At 38.9% G+C, this 25,084-nt stretch overlaps 3 protein-coding genes across 3 annotated transcripts; 2 read left to right on the forward strand and 1 right to left on the reverse strand.

The window, feature by feature from the left end:
* The first annotated feature begins 227 nt into the window (after positions 1-227).
* LOC137713812 (uncharacterized protein At3g28850) lies at positions 228-1,549 on the forward strand. Its single transcript, XM_068453168.2, has one exon. It carries the CDS (start codon positions 377-379, stop codon positions 1,358-1,360), a length of 984 nt encoding a protein of 327 aa, XP_068309269.2. The 5' UTR covers positions 228-376; the 3' UTR covers positions 1,361-1,549.
* Positions 1,550-4,273: 2,724 nt separating this feature from the next.
* LOC137713647 (protein IQ-DOMAIN 17) lies at positions 4,274-7,457 on the forward strand. The gene is made up of 5 exons (XM_088684787.1): positions 4,274-4,892; positions 5,004-5,285; positions 5,659-5,904; positions 6,143-6,265; positions 6,490-7,457. The coding sequence occupies exons 1-5, from the start codon at positions 4,764-4,766 to the stop codon at positions 7,276-7,278; spliced, it is 1,569 nt and encodes a 522-aa protein (XP_088540913.1). The 5' UTR covers positions 4,274-4,763; the 3' UTR covers positions 7,279-7,457.
* Positions 7,458-9,558: 2,101 nt separating this feature from the next.
* Positions 9,559-12,356, reverse strand: LOC137713954 (growth-regulating factor 8-like). The gene is made up of 4 exons (XM_068453315.2): positions 11,705-12,356; positions 11,434-11,577; positions 10,876-11,209; positions 9,559-10,280 (listed from the first exon to the last, which is right to left on the reverse strand). Exons 1-4 carry the CDS (start codon positions 12,069-12,071, stop codon positions 9,677-9,679), a joined length of 1,449 nt encoding a protein of 482 aa, XP_068309416.2. The 5' UTR covers positions 12,072-12,356; the 3' UTR covers positions 9,559-9,676.
* Positions 12,357-25,084: the final 12,728 nt, after the last annotated feature.

A 25,084-nucleotide genomic window follows, 5' to 3' on the forward strand; every position in this document is an offset into this window, starting at 1 on the left:
AAGGGAAAGGAAAGGAAACGTATAGTCCTCCCTCCTCACACAGTAACGCAATAAGTGGTAACGCTCCTCTTCGTAACACCCACCCACACTATAAATTTGAATTAAATTTTAGCGCTCAAATCTCACGTGCTACAGAATCCCCCATTTCAAAATCGAATTAAAAATTAAAAATTAAAAAAATAAAAAATCTTCAATTCCTTCAAAAACAAATTAAATTTACAAATTTAGAATTACTTCCCAACTCCCCACCCCAATTATAAAATTAAAATAAACATTAAATTCGACTCCAGAAAAAGTCTACTTCCTCTGCATCTCAAGCTCGCAGCTTTTTTCACTCCTCCGCCACTTCACACTTTGCAATTCGGGAAACGAGAACATGGGTTGTGTTTCTTCCAATCTCTTCAACCACGACGACGAGTTCTCCCAACTCGGCAGCTCCGCGCTCAGCCACCACATCGTCTCGCTTACTTCCTCCACCTACGGCCTTCTCACTCTAGACCCGCCGCCGCCTGCTCCCACCACTCCGCCGACCCCTCCTCCTCGATTCACTCTCGGGTCCATTTTTCCGAGCCCCCTGTCGGAGCCCAAGTCGCTCTGGTCTGAACCCAGGTCGCTATGGTCCGACCCGAGGCCGCTACGGTCCGACCCGGAAGTCATTAACTCATGGGAGCTTATGGCCGGCCTCGACGCTGATAGTTTCCGATTCTCGCCGCTCCCGCCGCCCAAACCCTTCGTTTTCAATGACCCAAAAACCCCCGATAAAGAAAACTCCAACCCGAATCGGGCAATTTTCAAATCTCCGTACGACGGTGTCTTCCGGGTCAACAAGAAGGACCCACTTGACCGGTTCGAAAAAATATGCCCACCGGGAGGAGAAAGCAAAGTGGTGGTCTACACTACGACGCTGCGAGGAGTGCGGCGGACTTTCGAGGAGTGTAACGCCGTCCGGGCGGCGATAGAAGGCCTCGGAGTGATGATTGTCGAGCGAGACGTGTCGATGGATCGCGGGTTCAGAGAAGAGTTGAACGATTTGATGAAGGAGAAAGGGAAGGATGTGGCGGTGCCGCCGCAGGTTTTTGTGAAGGGGAGATATATAGGCGGCGCTGAGGAGGTGTTGAAGATTTTGGAGGAGGGTTTGCTGGTTGAGATTCTTGCTGGGTGTCCAAAGAAAAAAGCTGGGTCTGTGTGTGAAGGGTGTGGTGAGGCAAGGTTCTTGCCCTGCTTCCAGTGCAATGGGAGCTCAAAGATGGTGCTGGTGGTGAAGGATGACGTGGCGGGGCAGCGGCAGGGGACGACGGTGGTGGTGAAGTGTCCTGAGTGTAATGAGAATGGGTTGGTGCTTTGCCCAATTTGTAGCTGAACGGCGAAGAACAAGAGATGCAAAGATCTCTGTTTTCGTGTCGAAATTGGGTTTTTGTAAGCACTTTCTCTCTTAATTTTGGGGCTTTTTTTGTGTTTCTGATGGAAACCAAAGGCTTCTAATTCTCTACTGTACTCTCTTGCTTTTGTCTGTTGATAGTTATATATGTCTATGTTTTTGATTTGCAAAGATCGGAAGATGTTTGATTTGCATGAAGCTTTGAACAATTTGAAGTTTGGAAGACACAATTAGGGAGATTTAGGAGTAGGATTGTTCATTCCATTGTCTCAATTGTGTATTTCAGGTGTAGTTCTAGATAAAATTGGACCTAAATGTAGTTGATTTCTGTCAAGATATACTAATTTTACATGCTTAGGGCTCGTTTGGTATTTAGTATTGGATTATATAACTCAAAATATATGAGGTATGTTGAAAGTAGAGATTAATAAATTTTTCCATTTGAGGGGACTGAAAGAGATAAGTTTCCTTAACGAGTAGTCCATCTTCTACATCCAAGTTGGAAAAACATTTCGTCGTTTCTTCCTTCAACGTACCCTGAATATAGTGAGTTATGTAATCCAACCCACTCTTAGGCAGTAAATGAGCCGTTAAAGTCTTAATTCTGCTTATGCTATAAAACTGTTGTACTCGAGTAAAATTGGGGAAGCTGTTGATATTTGAACAGTCCCTAAGCAAATAGTGTGTCAAAGATTACTTCCTACATCTTTTGGTATTCTTGGCCTCCGAGTTTCCTTGATTGCTTCAGCCGTCTGTGCAGTAGGTTAGAAATTATTTGAAACTTACTTCGGTCTCCAGAGTTTGTTGCCTTTCACTGATCCAGGGGAACATAGGTTCTAGTTGCAGGGTTAGCGATGTTGGATTAAAGTGATTTTTCTTTATGCCGATCAGTTGTTATATTAACAAGTCGACTTGTGCTCAACTCTATTGACCATAACAACTTGCAAAAATTTAGCGCAACAAATGAAGTATTTACTATACTAGAAAGTTTTGAACGGGGTAAAACTAATAGTTATCCATTCAATCATATAGAGTTGAACATATTGGTGTGCTCTTTGTTTGAAGAATCTAAGTAGAACGACGATGCTTCTTGCCTGCCACAAGTTTGTGGCGAAGAGTCCGATGATTTATCAGTGGAGAAAATATCAGTTCTGAATCTAGGGAAGTACTGACCTTGAGAGAAGGTACGGAATCTTTAAAACAGCTTTAAACACAAACATAGTCGATGCCGACTTGTCACTGCCCTTCCGTGCTTTTGTATTCTTCTCTGTCCAAAGCTCATCCATTTTCCCATCCGAATTATGCAAAGAGGTTTAACTGGCAATCTAATATATTTGTGGAAGAGAGGGATCAATCTTTAAGGCTAGCAAGGAACAATGTAAGGGGCGGAAACCTTCTGAATTAGATTGACATAAACCAGTGGTATCAAGCTTAAACTTTGCTTAGACTGCTTTGTTCTCCAGAAAAAAAGGTCAGTTTACGGTGAGTAGGTGGAACTCCGATCGCATCATGAATGTTTACATTTGCTTGACTGAATGATGAACATATCATTCCTAAACAAAAAGCGTTTTGGAGGCCTCTGGTTTTTCTGTGAACTTTGGTCCTGAAAAAGGATGATGTGAGTTGGCTAATATGTACTTTCCTGAAGCTTTTTCACTTTCTTTACTGTTTTCCGTTTGAAGTTTCACCGAGGATTGAAGTGGATGCCAGGAGAGGATGTTCTCGTTATCCAGGGTGAATGACAATGATTGTGAAGGGGTAAAATTTGTGTGTTGAATCGGGATTAGGCTCAATTTTTTCACCAGCTACTGTTAAGTTTCAGTTGCAGGGTTTGGCAAAGTTTGGTCTGTCTTGTAACCCACTTTATGGTTAAGGGTAGTAACTTTTACGCTCGGGTTTTCTACTTTTGTGGCCTTCCCTTTGTTTCTGTCGATTAATTTCCTTTTTCCTTTATTCAGTCTAAGGGCTAAAAGAACAAAAAAAATGTAAGAGGACAAAAAGGGAGTGCGAAATTACTTTGGTGTGTAGGTTTGGTAAGGAAGTTGATGAAGAAAAAGTTCCACACAAGATTATAAAAGGGTTGATAATAATGAATGCCTTATTCTCTTGTTTATTTTAACAATTCATTAACGGGTTGGGATTATAATAGGTCAGAGTTCGATTTACTCTAATGAAACCCAAAAAAGAACAATGAATTGTATACACCTACAAAGGTAGCCTTTCAAGGATAGATCTTAACACATTTGCCTATGAAATCTACTAGTTTAGGATGCATTCAAGTTTCATTCACATTTCAAACTATATTGCTAGAAAAATCGCAGAAATAGAAGAACTTCCATGTTACGATGAAGATATTGTAAGCTAAATACATATTACTGTATTAGGTGAAAATAATTCAAACACAAAAATAATGCATTATTAGCTTAAGATACTCGTAGAAATGGTTTAAAGTTCAACCTCTTTGTAGTTTTTAATTTGAGGAGAGTGGTCCGGCCTGACCATTATGAAGGTGTAAATATGATGTGACACTGACAGTATTACACAAGTTGGGTCCGCATGGATTTCGGAGATTTATTTGGTACTGGTAACTGGTGAATTGTATCCTTCAACCTTCCCCATTTAATCTCAGAGAACTGGCAGAAAACACAAGCTCATTAGTTATTCTCATGAAAAGAAAGGCTAAGTTCTAGTACACTCTAACTGTGTTTTAATTAAGTACAATTAACATAAACAAAATTGACCAAAGGAGAAACCCTACCAAACTAGTTTGACTGAGATTACTGGGAAAACGAAGCCCCACACTGTTTGCTTTTACCCATGAATACGAGCTGGTGGTCTTCGAGGACTTCAAATGCATGCAATAACAGCGACACTCCCATTTGGCCACATTCTCTCACTGTAAAACTCTCTCTCTCTCTCTCTCTCTCTCTCTCTCTCTCTCTCTCTCTCTCTACGTCGTCCTTTAGTTGTTCATGCCATGTGAAGCCATTAGATTTTTGTCAGTGAAATTTAAAGCCATTGATCAATCAAAGAAGCCCTAGCTAGGATGCTTTGGATTCTTCTTTCTCCTCCATTGAAACCTGTCCCTCTCTCGTTGTGTGCACTACCTCTCTCAGAACTCATTACATTATTTTTTTACAATATCTGACACCTCCCCTCCATTTGTTTTATAATGTTTCGCATGCCACAAAAAAACACCATTGTTTTCACAATATATTGGAGACCTGAGAGCTCGTACTTTGATTCCTGCATTGCATGTAACCAAACAACCCTCAAGCTCGCTCGCTCTCTCTCTCTCTCTCTCTCTCTTCCAACTTCACCTTCTTCTCCTGCCCTATTCGGCTAAATTTCATGTAATGCAGCAAAGCTTTGCTCAAACACTCAAATGGGAAAGAAAAGTGGGACTTCGTGGCTGACTATAGTGAAAAGGGCATTCAGGTCTCCCACTAAAGATTATGATCAGCTAAAAAGCAGCAGAAGAAGAGATGAGCATGAACCAGAAGAAGAAGAAAAGGTAACAAAATTAAAATTTGATTTTCTGTCGAGACGATATTCTAAACTATTTTAATCTCTATCGCTTTGTATATGTTTCAATGCTCATTGTTTGGTTTATATATGGACGCAGAAGAGAGAGAAGAGAAGGTGGCTTTTCCGGAAGCCAACTGTTCATGTTCAACAATGTGAAGCAAAGACAGTGACTGTAGGTGCAACCGCACCTGTGAATCCTGTTTTGGACGCTGAGCAGAGGCACGCAATTGCTGTGGCCGCAGCAACTGCAGCTGCAGCCGAAGCAGCAGTGGCTACTGCCCAAGCGGCAGAAGAAAATGTTCGGCTCACTAGACCGAATAACTTTGCTAGAGAACACTATGCTGCTACACTCATTCAAACAGCATTCAGAGGTTACTTGGTAAGTAACTTACCAAGGGCATGTTTGAGATTGCATAGTAGGCTAAAATCATTTATTAACAACAAATACACTTTTGACTGTGTTGAGTAGAAAAGGTTAAAAACTGTTTCTTCGGGATGAACTCCCAAGTAATTTTTAAGACGGGCTTTTCAATAAAAATTTCAACATAGGACATCTAGCAAAAGCGCTATGAACAAAAGTGATTTCTATCAAACCAGTCCCAAACCAGTCCTAAAACACAAAAATAGAGCACAATAAATGCAATTACTTACATATATGTGAATGCAAATGTGCACATATTGCAAAAGCGCTACGGTTGTTATTTTGAATTTTTTTGACATATTGCAAATGCAAATGTGGTTTTTGACTGAAGGCAAGGAGAGCTCTACTTGCACTTAAGGGCCTGGTAAAGCTTCAAGCTTTAGTGAGAGGTCGTAACGTTCGGAAGCGAGCAAAGCTGGCATTGAAATGCATGCAAGCTCTGGTTCGAGTACAAGATCAGGTTCACAACGAGAGATCAAGGCTTTCGCTTGATGCTGGTCGAAACTCCATGTTTGCTGAAACAGGCCTTCACTTATGGGAATCCAGAATTCAGGATATTCGTGACAGGAAGTCAATAGTAAGCAGCTGCTGCTATTTCTTCACTTTCCAGCATAATAATATATAACATGAATTTATTCATCGTAGTAAGTGGCTTTCGCATTTATGCTTCTTATTTTCGTACTTTTGCTTGATATGAAGTTATGAACTAAAACTTGAGGGTTTTCTCAGTTACAGTTAGTAGTTTCCCGGTGTTCTTTTCTTGGCTTTAGATGCTTGTGTAATTCCTCGTTCTTATATTCCGCTGCATCAAACAGTCGAGAGAGAAAATTCTTAGTGGCGAGGACTATTGGGACGATGGGCTTGAACCCATACTGCAGAGTCGAAAGGAAGCTGCTTTAAAGCGCGAAAAGGCTCTTGCTTATGCTTTCTCTCATCAGGTTGATCAAGTTTTCCCTCACTCTCTAATATATGGTTCTTTTAATACTTTTGTGCTTATTTTAGAAGAAATATTTCGTGAATCTAGATGGCACAATGGCGGTATCCCAATCTCATCATACAATGCCATGTCAAAAAGTTAGTGATTGGTTTAGGATACCGTCATGTGAATATAAGTTTCTGTCAAACAAGCTAATGTCTTTAATACTTTGATGCCTAATTGAAGATATGGAGGCCTGGGAGGAACGGTGATGCAGAGATAGAAGAGAGAACAAGATGGCTAGAAAGATGGATGGCCACAAAGCAATTCGAAAACAGCAGCCGAGCTTCAATTGACAAAAGGGACTCCGTAAAAACAGTTGAAATCGACACGAATTCCAGGCCTTCCTTATACACGTCTCCAAATGTTCGAATTTCGCATTCGCAACATCAAAAACAACCAGCCTCCTACGCCATTGCTTCAGCTTCACCCCTACACAAATCACAGAACATGGATCATCTCTCGCCCGCAACACCCTCTCCTTCAAAACCAGAAACTCTGAAAGTGCGGTCGGCGAGTCCAAGATGCCCAAAAGAGGAAAAATACTATTGCTCATCAGCTGCACACACACCAAGCCTATCAGGCTTCAATGCTTATTGCGGCTTCAAGGGTGCAATGTGCCGTTCTGGAACACCAAATTACATGGCTGCTACTGAATCCGCAAAAGCCAAGGCTCAATCTCTAAGTGCACCTAGAACAAGGCCTTCGACACCCGAGAGAGAAAGAGGCGGCGGTTCAGCCAAGAAACGCCTTTCGTACCCTGTCCCGGCTGAGCCACAACCACATAATTGTGTTGGCATTGGTTATAGTAGCTTTAGCCATAACTTGAGAAGTCCTAGCTTCAAGAGTGTACAAAATAATGGCTACTATGGGAGGGAGAACTCGCTGTCGTACACCGATAGCATAGGGGGAGATATTTCTCCATGTTCAACTACTGATCTGAGAGCATTTTCAATGCAAAGACTCAAATTTTAAACCCATATTTTCAATTTAGGTCCCAAATAAGTGGTGAATTTATGTATTTTGGTTTTCTTCTCCAATTGAGTCTTAAAGATACGGGTTTTTACTTTGGAGAAGAAAACACTAGACTCAAAATTCATATGTCATTTTTCTTCGTTGAATAACATTTTTTCTAGTTGACATCGGTATTTTAACATTAGACTCAAAATCTCATATTGGAACTCAATTTTGGTTCTCACTTTGACTCAAACCCCAAATATGAATTTTAATTCTCATGTGCATGGGAGATGTTCACCTTACATTTGGACTCAAATATAAGATTTGAGTCCTTGCATTGGAGATGATCTAAGAGAGTTAAAATGAGATAAGTGATTACGAAAGTGAAACTAGTTTTTCATTGGAGGTTCACACACCTTTTTTTATCTTCCACACACTCTTCTCAATTTTCAGCTTTCGGATCAAATGAATTGAAGAAAATTAAATGACAAAAATTAATCTGGTGTGCATGGGAGTTAAATAGCATCACCTTTCATTTGTTATTTGATTTGGAACTGGGAATGAAAACTTTGTGATTAGTTTGGTTGGAGCAGAGTTTTCTCTCTGTTTTCATTTTTTTTGGGGTAAAAAATGAGATTTTTTCTCTATTTTCTAATGTTCTAGTAATCAAAGTGTTGAATATTCTAGACTTTTTAACCGTTAGACTGATTTTTTATTTTGACAAAAAAAATTTTAAAGTCAAGAATATTCGATACCTTGAAGCACCACATAATTTTTTTTATCCCACATCAGTATTATTACTTTGACGATCGATGTAGGATGCAATCCCTTACTCTTCTAAGGGATAGAAACCAATTAATAAAGGGGAAAATATCCGAAGGGATCTTGGAATTTTGGGTTCAGGAAGAGAAAATGTGGGAGATTTGAATTGAGTATTCAATCATGTTGTGGTGTACAAAATAGTACTTATCAAAGCTGGCCAAGGCCAACACAGCACGTAGATGCAGGTAGGCAGAGAGGCTGGCCTCTCATCCATCTAATTTCCCTAACAACGTTCTTTATACATAGTTCTTTCGTCTCTTTTTCTCCCTAGTTTTAAAGAGTCACAAGTTTTGGAAGATTCTGAGAATTTGTAAGCTGAGTTCAACTGAATAATGTGAGCAAGAAGCAGATAGTTATTGTTGTAAGCGATATCGGATCATCATCATCATCGTTCGTGGATATAACCTAATTCGAGACAAACCGTGTAAGTTCAATACTTAATTTTTCCGAATTGCGCTTGGTTTGCAATGAGTTAGCTTGTTTAGTTTGGGCAATTCTTCAGCACCAAGTGTTTTTCAAGGCTGAATAAGTTTGGTAGAATATGAGGTTTAGGGCTTCTGCAATCTGCATCATGGGTGTTGCCATTATCTCTTACATCTGAGCAGGGTATGAGATCAGGTTGAACAAATTGCCAGCGGATCCATACAGGGACCCGGGGGGGTCCCGGGACCTTCGGAAGCCTGAAAAAACACTTGTAATCGACTTTCGGAACCCTCCAACAATTTAGGCAGGTGTAGTGGAGTGCCTTGTTGCCTCCATGGATGTGGAGGTAGCAGTGCTTATAACAAATAAGAAGAAGAGGTTTTTAATTTTTGTTTAAAAAGACCTAGCCAAAACAGCAACATTTTTAAGCCAAGTTATCATAAAAATTTTAAAAACTAAAATATCTCTGTTTTCTCTACAAAGCCCGATAAATTCGGTCTTTTCTAGTATCTCCAAATTGTATTTAAGAACTCCTAGCCTCAATCGTCGCAATCTTCCAACTTTAAACCCAAGTTACCCTATTCCCCACCACAATTTGATGTTCTATGGCCTTTAGTTGCCTAATTTTATTTCTTCCAAATTCATTTAAGTTTTTTAATCCTAAACTCTAGTCCCAACTCCCAATTAATAATATATATATATGTTATAGTAACAAATTTTATCTTTGTAGAGTCACTAATTGCGTTATGTTGCTGAGGAAAATTTGTTGATTTTATTACCTTTGAGATTAATCTTAATTTATTCAATGAACCAAATTCAATAGAAAATAGTGACATGGAATCAAATTAGTCTAATATTTTTTTTTTTAACCTTTATGTTGAGATCCTCTAATCTTGAAATCCTAGATCGAGTGAAATTTAATTAGTACGGTCTCGTTCTTACATATTCGCTTGTACACTTGCAAGTAATTTGACTTAACAATTCAAAATTTTCTTTTTAGGTGGTTCTAAAATCTGGAACATAATGGCGTAGTATGCATGCAACAAAATCAACTAAAACAGCAATTATTTTCCCCATTCTTGATCTACTTCAAAAGTCAAAGACACAAAAGATAAAACTTCAAACATTTAGGTGCAAACAAACCACCACTGCCCCTCCTCGAATCAAACATTTAGTTAATCAAATCATATTCTTGCCTACCATCTCCACGTGAGCTCCTATAGCTGGTGGAGCCACTGTCGCTGCCATTAGAACCACCAGCAATGCCAAGGCACAAAGCTTCAGCCAATGGTCCACCAGGTGGTGACCCCATCATCCAAGACATTGGGTTCGTCCACTGAGACTTCAAATCCCCAACACTTTCCCTCTCTGCCCCCAAAACTCCAAGCCCCATTTGGGTACTCTCTCTCTCTTCATTGCTTCCTTTCCCACCACACATTGATAGAGTGAGAGATGAAAGGGGAAGCTTCTGGTTTGAAGAAACAAAGACCCTATCTTCTTCTCTCTCTGCTGATGCTGACTTGGACCATGCATCGATGAAATGCCTTGTCTGTTGAGTTTGCAGGCCTTGGATTTCACCCGTGCAATCTGTGTGCAAATTTAGTGAGCCTTCAGTTTGCTGCTTCGGAATATCCACATCTGTGTTAGTAGGCTTGGTGTAGGGGCAGCTGCTGCTGCTCCTCTTTAGGCCCATCTTGGATGGCATCATTTGTTCCCACTCTTGGTTTGAACCACCCACAGCTGGGGCTTCCCCATTCATGAACCATGCCGAGGACCTTCCATGGTCAAGGACCAAAAACAACATTTATTACACAAAACAATGGAAACATCCATGAAAGAACCAAATCACATGAGAACTTATGCAACATTTATTACAATATCAATATCACAATTCATTCTTGCAATGCCAAGTAAAAAAATAAAAACATTTTTGTTTTTTTTTTGTCAAATGATAGATTTTGTTAGATGTTAGATTAGCCAAAGTTCGAACCCACGCCGTCATGCAAAGACTCAACAGCTTTCTATCACTATGGTAAAGGGTCACTTGCAAAAGTCAAAACACATTGCACCGCTACAATGGCATCCTGTTGTAAGTTTCTTTAGAACCATCTTCCCTAACATGAGATGTTAGGGTGACTGTATCACAAGCCAGTTATGTTATGCCAAGTGAAAACGTTAAAAACGCATCGCAGTGACTGATTGGCTTGACATACTGCTATATTGACATTCTGTTATAGGTAATTTTCTCTAATTGGCACATTCAGACGCAATAAGTAAGAACAAAGCAACAGAACTTGATGGGTTTGGGTCCTATGTTTCAGAGCATTCAAAATTGAACCCAAGCCTAACCTAACCCAAAACCAAACCCACCTGGGTTGGACATGTGATCCACCAGCAGCAGTACTAGGAACCACGTTGCAAGAAAATGGAGTTGTCTGGCTGCTGATGTGGTTTTGTCTGAAAAAATTAGACCTAGGACTTCTCATGTTGTTGTTGTTGTTGGTGAGGAGGTTGGGGTTTAGGGTTTGGGAATCCACAGGTTTTCTTGAACGGTTCCTGGTCTTGTGAGCATGTCTCTCACAATACTTCTGATCAAAAGCTACATCTCGGGAACACCTCCATTTTTTCCCATCTGTTCTTTTGCACCTCCATGGCTCCGGATCTGAGCTCCCAGAAATCCCCAACTCCAGTGAACCTTTCACCACTAAACAAAAAAACCAAACAACAAAGGAATTTTTTTTAAGACAAGGAATTAAAATGACCAAACGATGGGGGTCTGTCTACAATATATCGGAGTTCTCGGGAACTTAGAGCCGTTAGATCCAACCTACGGGTTGAATGTAACGGCTGTAAGTGCCGAAGTAAGCAATACTGCAGTGTATTGTAGAAAGATTTAAAAAGATGAACAAAAAAAGCAGAAATATTTACAATTTGGGAACTTGGAAATTGGTAAAAGTAATTGGGGAGGGGCAGGGGAAGAGTCCATGTACTTGTAAATCATTGTCTGTCTCTCAAGCTCTTCCATTTGAGCTGATGTAAAAGGAACTCTCACATTCGCATTCACCATTCCACCTATTCAAATTCAAAATTTATAAAACCCAACAGGAAAAATTAAAAAATAAACCAGAAAATTACTAAACTGTTCGTTAAAGTTGGAATCTTTGTTGTTTTCGTGAAGAAAAAAAGGTGGGAACTCTACCTGTGGAACTGAAAGCCAGGCTGTGATCATAGCAAGGTAGATGGTGCTGCAGAGACTTTGGGTGGACAAAATCAGAACCGACAGGATATAAATCAGTCGGACAACTCGAGACTGGATTGCTTGTGTTGCAAAACAAAAGTCCACCACCAGAAGCAGGACTGTTATCCCAAACGCCACAAGCTTCTCTTCCTGCACTGGCAAGCAGAGGATCATGATGATGATGATGGTGATGCACCACCATCATCCTTTTCTTCCGAGGAAATGATTGCTGGGTTTGTTGGGTTTGCTGGGATTTTTGCATCATCAAACCCAGCCACTCTGTTTCTGCTGCTGCTCCCTTCTCAGCAAACCCATTTCTTTGTCCCATGATATGAAATCAAATTCAAAAATTGAATTTTTTTTTTTTTAAATAAACAGCTTTTCTCTCACTGCCTTCCTCCTCAATGTCCAAACGCACAAAACCCCAAAAGGAAAATAGCATTAAATACAACCCACGCTAGCTCTCTCCCTCTCTCTCACACACACAAAATAGCCTTAAATACAACCCACGCTAGCTCTCTCTCTACTGTGTGTGAGTGAGGTGGTGTTGTGGGGGGTTTTGCTAGAGTATGGTGGTGCCGCCATTTTAGCCACGCGTTGCGCTTTGCTACCCAAGCTTCCAACATAACTTCCTCTTATAAATAAGGACAAAACTCGTAAAAGGAGCTGGCAACAAGGCCCCCCCCTCTCTCTCGATCTCTATGTGGCACAAAACGTTTACTTCACGTCTAATCAAACAGTGTTAAGTTTCCAAAAGCAGGAGTTATAGGTACCAACGAGTGAGATTGGACTTCAATATGGTAATAAATAGAGGCCGGTACTTGCAAACAACATGTATATCTAGATCTAGCAAACGAGTCATGTTTGTCATGTTCGTATTACTTTTATGTAACATATGTTATCTTAATGGGTTCTTAACAGATCGGATTATTTTACCTAACATGTAAAATGACTTAACTCGTTATGAACTATTAAGATTTTTATTTTTCTTCTAAATCTAGACATACAACATTGCCACATAAATATTACTTCGAAAACTTATTTAAAACAAAAAAACTCCAATTTTCACAAACCCCAAATTGAAAAAACGAAACCAATCTTAATTCGAAAATTATTTCGAAGTAAAACCCTATATTTTGAAAGTAATTTGAAAGAATCAACAATTACCTCAATTAAGACTCAAGATTCGCTCGATCCAGAGAGAGAATCGGAGACAAAACTAGCAGATCGACTGGTGATGGGTTACTAGGTCATATGTGGTGACAATGGTGTGGTGAAGGGAGACTGGAAAGGGTGGTTGTGTACTCATGGTTGGCCATAGTTGAGGTTCGAGACCGAATTTCGAGAGTTTAGCGAGAGAGAGAGAGAGAGAGATAGAGAAAGGGCAACAACTTCGATTTGAGCCTTTGAGAATGAGAGAAAGTTTGATTTAGGGTAGAGAAAATCATTGGACTGCCGAGATTAAATCTCAGCCAATCAAAGGGTCATCAATTTTTTAAAATTTAATTTCAAAAAAAAATAAAATAATATATATATGTTAACTTTCAGTTCAGTTAGGGGTTAAATCTTACTGTTATTAATTATAGTATTTCTTTGGGTAAATATTTGTTTACTATCCTTATATTTCATAGTTTTCAACATTTAGTAAATCAAATTTTTTTCGTCCCAGAGTCATACCTAAAGTGTAAATTTTGGGACAATCTCATACATCCGTTAGTCAAACAGTTAACTCTGCCATTAACTGATGACATAGTGTCCATGTGGATAATAACTGGAGGCCACGTGTCATTAAAGCGTCCACGTGAAATTTAAAAATCTAAAAATAAAAAAAAACAAAATAAAAAAAAAAACACATACATCGTCTTCTACCTCCCCCCAACCCCTCCCTCCCATTCTTTCCTCTGCAAACCCTCTACTTTGCACACCCCATATCGCTCATCTCTACTCTATTGTCCACCAAAAACACCTTCGATATCGCCTCCATCACGAACTTTGCCAGATCGACACAATCACCCAAAGCCAGAGGCATCTGCGACCTTAGAGCCTCCAATTCCTTCTTCTTCGCCGTCACGAACCTCCAGAACCCATCTTCAAGCACAACGACTTAAGATTCATCAGCAACCCTCCGTCGTCGTCCACCTCTCAGTACTCGTCGTCGCTGCGGACCCTCCATATTCTTTACCCTTCTCCTCTACTTTCTTTCACTTCCAAACCCTAAAAAAACCAAAGAAATTCACCTTTAATTGCAAATGGGCATCTTCCCGAGCCCTAGAAACCCCATTGCTCAATCCTCACCCAGATTCAGCTCCAACCCACTTCATCTATGGCCGCATCTTCCATCTCCACCCATTTCGTCGCATTAGCTTTTGTCACGCTCCGATCCCAACATACGTCCAGGATCGACACATGACGTCACCCAATTACTTGTATATCTCACATACCCCGTCTCAGGAATATGGCAAATCACAATTCGAGAATCAAATTGCAAAGAAATTTTTCGTTTACCTTATGGCTGCATCTAACCTCCTCGTTAGACTGTCTTCGTACCCTCAATAAGGATCAAGCTATTCGTAGTTCACTATCACAAAATCAGACATTTATTCCACTCCCCGTCTCAGGAATATGGCAAATCACAATTCGAGAATCAAATTGCAAAGAAAATTTTCGTTTATCTTATGGCTACATCTAACCTCCTCGTTAGACTGCCTATGTACCCTCAATAGGGATCAAGCCATTCGTAGTTCACTATCACAAAATCAGATGTTTAGTCTACTAAGTTCAAGCAAAAAAGCTTAGTATTGCTCAATCATTCAATATAACCTGACAACATATAATTCCTGGACTCAGGCTACATAACCAATCCCCATGAAAACATGATTTCTCTCGCATCCAACATATAAATCATTATGTCTCATCATGATATCGCAATTCACAACACACATCATATTTAAGAGCCGACTAAGCACAAAACCATCCTCTAGCCGCATTAATTAATTAATTTGATCAAAGTAATAACAACCATTCTCATATCTTCTAAATTCATACCTTATGAAATCATAATCGAATCATAGGAAATCCCGAAGGAGTCACTCAGACGTCCAACATCTTTTCTAACTCAATTCACAAGACTCTCGAAACCATTGACACAAATATATATATATATATATATATAACTAAGGCTAGAGTGACACAGTTAGGCCAAGCCTACTTCTCCAAACAATGGGATTTTAGGCCACTCCACGAAATTCAACAACCTCAGGTTCCGGATCACTCAACGGAACCAAACCAAATATGAGCCCAAAATGTACCATATACAACTAATCATCATCGCCTCTAGAATGCGTATGGTCCTCCATCGCGGATATACCGAGCAGGACCATAGGCATAAACTCATCGTGCAGGCAGTGATCACCCATCGCGGATATACCAAGCATGATCACCTCTGAATACATATGGTCCCCCCATCATGGATATACCAAGTATGACCATCCATGTACCATAACTATGTGGTGTAATCTCATCATCACACATTAAACATAATTATATGCATACATGTTATCGATTCCACATATCGACCAACATCTAGTCAGATGGAGCACAACACAAGGAATTCCCTTAATTACTATTTCTACTAAAAATCTAATAAAGTACCTAACTCATCTCCCGACTTCCATCTCCATCTCATGCTAGGTAATAGTGCCAAGTTCAAATAGGTATTCAGTTGGCAAGCATATCCAAATAATTATCAAACAATATTTAGATCCCATAATTGTCATAACATTCATCATAATTATCATTCACATTATTAAAATGTTAATTAAACACATATATATCACAAACATCAACAATACACAAGCCAAATCATAGTTAATTAGCAAAGGTCTATGGCTAAATATATAAAATTCACATTTCAATAGCAATCATAATTATAAGACCAATTTATATTCACAAATGATACTAATATGAAAATTTAAGATAATAATCATATTTCATATATTCAAGTCACTATCTAACCAATATAGGCCCATTAGATTTTCACTAGTAATTCCCTAAGGTCCGTAAACCATATCTACAATAGCGTACTAAAATTTGGTGTCAATTCAATGGTAAGATCGTCAATTGTTAGAATATTCAAGTAGCAGACCTTATCGAAAATATACTCAACCAACAACATTTCATAAATTAAATGTTACATATCGAAAAATTCGACTTTTTCCAAAAATTCTTAAATTTTACAAGAATGAAGATCTCAACAAGTAGAGTAAACTTTATACCTACGCCCAAGGCCAATTTGGCTGGAAAACACCTCAAACTGGCCACAAACCGCCGAAAATCCTAAGATGGATGTTCTTCAATTCGACTTCCTCAATGTTCTAATGCCCTTACAACCTATTAGGTAAAGTTCCTGGGTCCAAGGGAAGTTGATTAAGGGTGATGATGAATGGTGATACTCTCCGGAACAACAATTCGTCGTTAAGAACCCCCAGTTTCTCATGTGGAGTTCTATCCGAATTAGGCCTTAAAACCCTTGATTTTTGGTGGAGATGGAAGATGGAAGCTGATGGAAGATGTGGCAGGTGTGGGATGGTTGAAGATTACCTGAAAATATGGTGGAAGATGGCTAAGTTTGGACCGGCTAAAGATGTGGTGTTGTGGTGCCCAGTTAGCCGAATGGAAACAAATTCCCCCATCTAATTTTTGCCCATTTCCACTTATAATGGTCGGTCCCTTCATCCCAAAAAGTGTTTGGGCCTTTTACCCCTAAGTGGAAATTAAAATAATTCCCACAATCTATAGTTTTGCAACTTCAAATGTCTGTAACTATACCGTTATAATTCGGACTCGCCAACGGCTTTTGCTTATGCAATCGTGGCTTCGAGACCTATTCGAAAACATTACTTGTGACCTCAAAAGGTCAACGAGTAAATAATAATTTTTCAAACTTCACTATTCGTAACTGGTTTAATTGAAATCTAATTTCAAATAAACTAATATAAATTCTCGAAAAATAATATAAAATCTCAATAATACAAATACGTAGATTATAACAATGAGATTCGGAAACGGGATTTCACAACTTTCCTCGTTTTCTTCCTCAAAACCACCTCCGCCCCCACGAGGTCTCCTTCCTCCGCCTGCTTAAGAAGGTCTCCGATGACTGGGTCGTCGAAATCAACAATCAAGTGACCTCCATGGTTGAGATCCACCTGGAAAAGCTTCAGGTCAGTGGGACTGGCAGCCATCTCCAATTGCTTGGATCTGGAGATTCTACACCTGGTCAAGAGCCCCGAGTGGACCAATGTAGGATTGGTCTCCATCGCTGAACGTTGCAAGCTGCTAAGGATGCTTCACATTGACAGATAGAAGACTAATCGAGTAGGCGACGAGGGGAAGACGAATGGGGTGGAACCGTGGAGGGGTGTCGGGTGTGGAGAAGACGAAAAGGTTGGGTGTTTTTTTTTTTAATTAATTATTTTAATATTTTAAATTTGGGCGAAGTTTTTTTTTAAATTTTAAATTCCACGTGGACCCTTTAATGACACGTGGTGTCCAGTCATTGTCCACATAGGAGTCACGTCATCAGTTAACGGTAGAGTTAACAATTTGACTAACAGATGTATGAGACTGTCCCAAAATTTACACTTTAGGTATGACTCTAGGATAAAAAAATCTTAATGTACTAAATGTTGAAAATCATAAAACATGAGGGTAGTAAACAGAGGTTTACCCTATTTCTTTTTAGTGCTATAAAATTATTAAATTAATATTTTTCTTATCGTGTAACGGGTTACCTACGTGTATATCCAGACCGACCCATTATCTTAACAGGTGCTTATCAGGTTACCCGATAACAATCCGATTTGTTATCATGTCGACCCGAAAACCTATTAATTTCGTGTCGTGTAGTGTCGGGTTAACAGATCATGTCAGAAATTACCAAGCCTAATGGTATCAAGTGTTTAGTCAAGTAGAGTAGAATAATATATTATCTCTATATTAATTTAAATATTGTTTCATCTTTATTTATAGGGAGATTATATTCACACACTCCAAATTACTTCTCCCACACTTTTTTAATTTTTTTAATATTTTTCTATCAAGTGTTAGTGCTGTATAGAAAATATTAAAAAATTAAAAGGGTGTGGGAGAAATATTTTGAGTATGTGAATATAATCTCTCTATTTATAAGTGTGATGTTTTTATGATGGTAAGTTTGATACCTATTTATTATTGTGTCTTATTGTGTAGCTTAGTCTAAATCTCTATCCTTATTGTATAAATGGTATATTGAAAAGCGAGCAAATGTTTGAAGCCTCCAACCCAAGTTCAAACTTCTACGCCTACATTTTTTGAGGCCACCGACTCTATTTTGACATACCGTTTGACTTGAGACTCAAAGTTACGTTGTTGCCTCATGTTATACCGGACTTTTATTCAGAGGGGGCTTGGTCTTTATTTAATGTGTGATAGGATACCTCTTTTATCAAAAATATAGGTTCACATATCTCTTTTTGTAATTAGATTAATTTAATATATGTGCGTGTATTAAAAAAATTATTATTAAGGAGGGAAGATTTAAATTTATTATATTAATTTAGGTGAGTGGGAAGTTTCAAATGACGAATGCATGGGTAAAAATTAAATATTTTATGCACTAGAATATTGGACCACATAAACATAGATTTAAGTCGCAACAAGTGACTATTAAGATTAAATAAATTAAAGTAGGTCTTCGCCAAAATTACAAAGATTAGAATCATAGTTTAACAAATATTCATGGGTAAATTACATAAAACTACCTCAACTATTGGGTCATTAACAATTTCATACATTGTCTTTAAAAAGTTTCAATGTCATACCTTATTTTCGAATTTGTTGCAATATCATACCTTCCGTCAGTTGTTTGTCAATTACTCTCTTAAATGCTAACGTGGCATGAGGCAGGGTCCACTTTTTATTAAAAAAATTTAAAAAATTTATAAATAAAATAAAATAAAACCAACCAACCAAACCAAACCCAAATCCCACCCCATCCCTTTCGATCTCCCCCTGTTCTTCCGCACCCCCAACAAAAATCTTCCTTTCGTCTGATCCCCCCCCCCCAAAAAAAAATCTTCCTTCCGTCGGTCCCCCCCCCCCTCAAAAACAAAAATCTTCCATCCGTCGTCCCCCTGCCCCCCAAAAAACAAAAACCTCCCACAAAAAAACCTTCATTCCGTTCGTCGTCGGCCCCCCCCCAACACACAAAAACCTTCTTTCCATCCGTTGTCAAACCCCCCCCCCCCCCAAAAAAAAAAAAAACAAAAACAAAAACCTTCCTTCCTTCTTCCAAACCCAGAACCCACATCCCCCACAACCCCTCTCTAAATAAATAAATAAAAATCAAAAGCAAATCTTAACCCAGATTGGTTAGATCGTCGCAACCCACCCAACCCTTCTTCCCAGGACCACCTCATCCTTCCCATTGAAGTCGGACCACCTCAACTAGTTTTTTTTTTTTTTTTTTTTTTTTTTTTAAGTTTTGAATGGGAGGGAAGGTGAAGAGAGTGGAGGAGAGGGAGGTGGTTGGGAGGCTCGGGAGGGAGAAAGTGTGACTTCCCACATCACCTAGGGGAGTGATCCTTATATTTATATTCTCATTCCTACCTAACACGAGGCCTTTTGGGAGCTCACTGGCATCGGGTTCCATGGGAACTCCGAAGTTAAGTGAGTAGCGCGCGAGAGCATTCCCAGGATGGATGACCCATTGGAAAGTTCTCGTGTGAGTTCCCAGAAACAAAACAGTGAGGGCGTGGTCGGGGCCCAAAGTGGACAATATCGTGCTATGATGGTGGAGCGGACCCGGGAAGTGGTCCCCCCCGAGCCGAAATGTGACAATTTGGTATCAGAGCCTAAGGGGGTGGATTGTGACATCCTATATCGCCTAGGGGAGTGATCTTTATATGTATATTCCCATCCCTACCTAGCACGAGGCCTTTTGGGAGCTCACTGGCTTCGGGTTCCATGGGAACTCCGAAGTTAAGCAAGTAGCGTGCGAGAGCATTCCCAGGATGGGTGACCCATCGGGAAGTTCTCGTGTGAGTTCCTAGAAACAAAACCGTGAGGGCGTGGTTGAGGCCCAAAGCGGACAATATCGTGTTACGGTGGTGGAACGGGCCAGGGAAGTGGTCCCCCCCAGGTCGGGATGTGACAGAAAGGGAGGGATTGCAGGGGAGGTGAAGTTCTGGGTTTGGAAGAAAGGTTTTTTTTTGGGGGGAGGGGTGTGGGGGACGACGGATGGGGAAGATAGGAAAGGGGATGGGGGGGTTGATGGGATCTGGGTTTGGTTTTTTTATTTTTTTAATTATATATTTAGTTAATATTTAATTAATATTTTTAATAAAAAGTGAACCCCGCCTCATACCACGTCAGCATTTAATAGAAGAATTGATAGACAACTGACGGAAGGTATAACATTGCAACAAATTTGAAGATAAGGTATGACGTTGAAACTTTTTAAAGACGATGGATGAAACTGTTAATGACCCAATAGTTAAGGTAGTTTTATCTAATTTGCCCAATATTCATACATAACTTATTAAAAAAAGCACAGTAAGTACTTTTGTGCACATATCAAATTGTGACCAACTTATATGACTTGAGGTGCAAGATACATTAGAAATACCGTGATTCTAACCCTAAATGTTTGTATCGTTGGAATATTCAAATTTGACATTCGAAGTTCTCAAAATCCAAAATTTTCTAGAATTGAAGTGTATCCTAAAATTTCAAACTCCGAAATACATTGAAGGGTAAATTACACTTTCATATCTCAGGTTTGAGGTCTATTTCAATTCCTTACAATATTTTCAAAACATTTCAATTTCATACCTTAAGTACTATTTTATTTCAAAATAATATCTCTGTTACATTTTTCATCCATTGATCCATTATGTGCTGACGTGGCTGTCAACGTGGCACACCACGTGGCAAAAATAATAATTTTTTAATTTAAAAAAACCACCTGAATCCAAAAAAGAAAAAAAAAAATTGAAACCCACCCCCGCAAACAAACCTAGAAACCTTAAACCCTCCATCCCCTCCCCCTCCCCTCCCTCTCCTCCACTCTCTTCACCTCCCTTCCCATCAAGAAACCCAGCAAACCCCCACATTCCCCGAGCCCTTTCTCTTCTTCACCCCCACCCTCCCTTCTCTCATCTTCAACCCCACCCACCCTTAGCAAACCTAACTCCATCCAGACCACCACCAACCAAGCACCAAAAAAATTCAAAATTTGAAGGACAAAATTAAATGCATACCTCATTGTCGGAGGCGACCGACTTGCCAACGAGCAGGGCACGGATGGGGGAAGGAGAAGGGGGTGAATGTTGCAAATGAAAAGAAGGTGGGGGTTGGGTTCTGGGCGAGGTGGGTCGCCCGGGTTGGGATTTGGGTTCTGGGCGAGGTCGAACGCAGGGAGTTAGGTCGCCGGGGGCGGAGGGGGGGAAGCTGGGCGAGGTCTCTTGGGGAGGTGGAAGAAGGGTGAGGTCGCGGAGGGGAAGGGGGAGGAAGCAGGGTGAGGTAGCGGGGGTGGGGGGGGGGGGGAGATGTCGAGGTGGGTCACGTTGTGGGGGGTGCAGGAGGAAGAAGGGTCGGGGTTTTGGCTCAGGTGGGTGGCCGGGAGGAAGGGAGAAGACGAGCTGGGCGGGTGTGGGTGGGGAGAAAGGGTTATGGGTTTGTGGGGGGTGATTGCGGGGAGATGGGATGGGGTATTTTTCAATTTTTTTTCTTTTTTTGAGAAAATTCAGGTTTTTAAAAAAATATTTTTATTTGCCACGTGGCAGACGTTTGGCAGCCACATGGCATATATGTGGCAGCCACGTCAGCATTTAACAGATCAATGGATAAAAAATGTAACGGAGGTATTATTTTGAAATAAAATAGTACATAAGGTATGAAACTGAAATGTTTTAAAGATATTGTAAGGAATTGAAATAGACCTCAAGTATGAAAATGTAATTTACCCTACATTGAATTTTTGAGCTTGAACTCTACACCCGCAATGATTGACTTCATTCTTCAACATCTAAGTAAACAAAAATGAGTTTTTCTATGCGGATTAACAACATTGGATTGCATGTAGAAGTGATTTTCGGTCGGATCAGATTGGAAACAAGCATTCTAATGCCAATCTAAAAAAAATTCGAAATCAAATATTAGTTCTCATTTCAGAATTTTGAATTACCAGAATTTAACGTAAATTTTAAAATCGGTTTTGTCTCAAAGTTTTTAGAACATAATTCTAAGCTCCTACATTTTGTAAGATTTGAAAATTTGAAACTTTTATGTATCCATCATTCAATTTTTTTTTCTTTTCTGAATTTTTACTATATTTGTAGGCCGTTACATGTGTATGGCATAAAATCACACTCTTCATTTTTAATAGTATGTATGACATATTTGTAGGTTGTTATGTGTGTGTATGACAAGATAAAATAATACGTATGGTTATACTCCTTATTTAATATATAATAGTATGATTAAATATACAAAATACGAAATAAAATCTAACAATAAAATTATGCATGGCTTTTTTCTGTAGTACTAAGTTTGAGAAATTCGAATTGACATTTTGGATTCCAAATTTTTCAAAAAAAAAATTGGATTCAGAAATACTTAGACTTGAAACGAAAATTCCGATTTGTATTTGATTTTCCAATTCAACTTTTACCCCTAATTGAATGTGATTACTAGTCCCGCACCACTCACTAGTTCCATGGGAAGAAAAAAATAACCAGAAAGAGCTTGAACCTGCCTCCAATGTTGTTGCACTAACCATTTATGATGACCGTGTCTGAAGAGATTGTGGTGCTGCCATTCCTTTAGTGTCTTGTTCGAATTCAGTAAAAAATATTAGAATTTTGTAGTGCAAAAAATATGAAAAGTTCAGAGTTCATGAAATAAATTAAAATAAAATATTGAAAATTTGAAAGATAATTTTCCATCTAGAAAACTTTCGATTAGATTTAAATCTTTGATTCAACTTCAATTTCTCATTCACTTAATACCACAGTTTAATAGTATTCATTTTTACCTGGAAATAAAAAATTTTAAATAATATAATTTGTTAAATAAATAAATAAAACTTCAATTTGTCCAACAGCAGACTTGCTTTAAAGCAAAACGCTTACTTGCTTTGACATTTTGACTTCAATGCAGAAGCCAGGCTCTCATTGGCGGCTCTGGGTCTGGAGAGATTTTTCAGTGTTCCCGTCACACGAGATGGTACACCACGTGTCTCAATATAAATGGTAGGTTATATGTGTTGAAATTTTAATAACTTAAAAATTAAAATTTTCCACCACTAGTATAAAAACACGTGATGTACCATCCGTGTTCCCGTCACAACTAAAAATTTCTCCTAGGTCTGCTGTCCCGGATTCCATGTCGTCTTGGTGTCTCTTTGTTTAGTTTGATGACACGTGTTTTACAATTTAACTCCACAAAACACTGTTACTTTTTATAAAAAAATAAAAAAAATAAGAAAACTCGCAAGACCCACCGCAAAACTCCAGATACCCAGAATTTTTGCAGTTAAACTTTTCACCGTACCGTTTCTCTCCCAGGTGCATCTCTCTCTTGAAAACTGCATAACATTGCTATCATGATTCCATCAGATCTGGAAAAAAGGCAAACTAAAAAATAAGAGCACCGGCCGTTTAGCTCCCAATTGTAGAAACGTGTGGGCTCCGGCCACCGATCTCGCCGGTCTCTTTATTCACCAACCCATTACCCATCGTCGTCATCTTCTTTTTCAGCTTGATTTTCGAATTTTTCTACTTTGCTCTTTGCTGGGTTTGCGATGGTGAGGCGGAGGAGCCGAATGGCTTTCTCCATGCCTGGGTTTTTAGTTTTTATTTATTTATTAATTAGTTTTATTAAAACTTAACAGTGTTAGATGTAGGCGTCAAGTAAGAGACACGTGTCAGAAAATTAAAACGGAGAAACAAATGAGATATAGAGTCAGGGACAGCCCTCATTGGCTGTCACTTTCGGAAGAAGATGCTCTTCGGATCCCCATTTTAAAAATTCTAGATATTTTCATATTTTAATCATTCATCGTATATTGTGTGAGATCAGTTTTTGTTAAAAATTATTTATGTTTAATTTTAAATAAAAAAATTAAATAATTTCTAATCACATTATACACGATAAATAATTAAGATGTTCGGATATAATCTAATTCCCTCATGTTGTACAACTGACAGAGATGTGTACTCTGACGTAAGCTTGACCAGATTGATTGACGGCGTCACATCTCGCCGCTAACAAATGTCAAGCATTGGAAAGCGCCACATGGGGCCCCAAGGTTTCGTGTTGGGTTTTGGGAACCCAAAAGAGAAATGGGCTGGTAAGATGTTGGTGCATTAACCAATTTCGTCATGGTTAATTAATTGACGTTCGTCCATCCCACTTCCGTATTAATTTGGACCCCACAAAACGCAAGAAATTTTTAAGTGTATTTAGAATCCGGATACATACATCATATGTTACATACAGGAGTAGGGATGCTTAAAAAAAATAAAAAAAAATTTCTTCACTTGTATAATAATATTTGACGTATGGCCTCATGTTTCGAATGCATTAAAAAGGGTAATACTAAAGAGATTAAATTTATATACAAATTTTTATAAACTAAATACATGAAAGTTGATGATTGAATTATTATTTAAACGTTGATAAACATGCTCATTCTCTTGCAAACACATTGATTTTTAACCTTTCCTTCTCTCAACCAAAAATGTAGCATAAAAAGTTTTAATGTCATGATGTGAATAATTAATATAGTTTACTTAGTTTGGTTTGGTTATGTGTGATATGTTGTTATATGTCTGGGTTGGTTCCAAATCATGCATGTCTTTGTCTCTCAGATTTTTTACCAGTTGATAACTTATTTACCAGTGTCTTGGTAGATGTTTTGTTGCACTAATAAGGATTGTGGACTGGACTTGTACGTTGGATTAAGGTTTCAAAAAATAAGGTCCAATCGTTCCTTGCTAAGACTTGAGTATCAACAAGACATGACAAGTATTAAGTATACAAGTTAGTAATACAGTTAGTAAGTTGGTTAGAGTAGTTAGACTTTCTCTTGTAAAAACAGTTGTGTAATCTTTATTCTATCGATTAATACAAAAGCGTATTTCTCTTTCTAAATCTCTCTCTCTCTCTCTAAAACTCTCTCTGTTCATCTTTCTTCTTGATTTTCCCTTCAATTCCCAACCATTGCAATGTAGTTGACAACAAGTCTAGTCGGATTTTAGTTAGTTGCATGCAATACTCAAAGCTTGATTTAATGTTATT

Source organism: Pyrus communis, chromosome 14 (genome assembly GCF_041283825.1).
Source record: "Pyrus communis isolate YQ-2024b chromosome 14, ASM4128382v1, whole genome shotgun sequence".
Classification (NCBI taxonomy): domain Eukaryota; kingdom Viridiplantae; phylum Streptophyta; class Magnoliopsida; order Rosales; family Rosaceae; genus Pyrus; species Pyrus communis.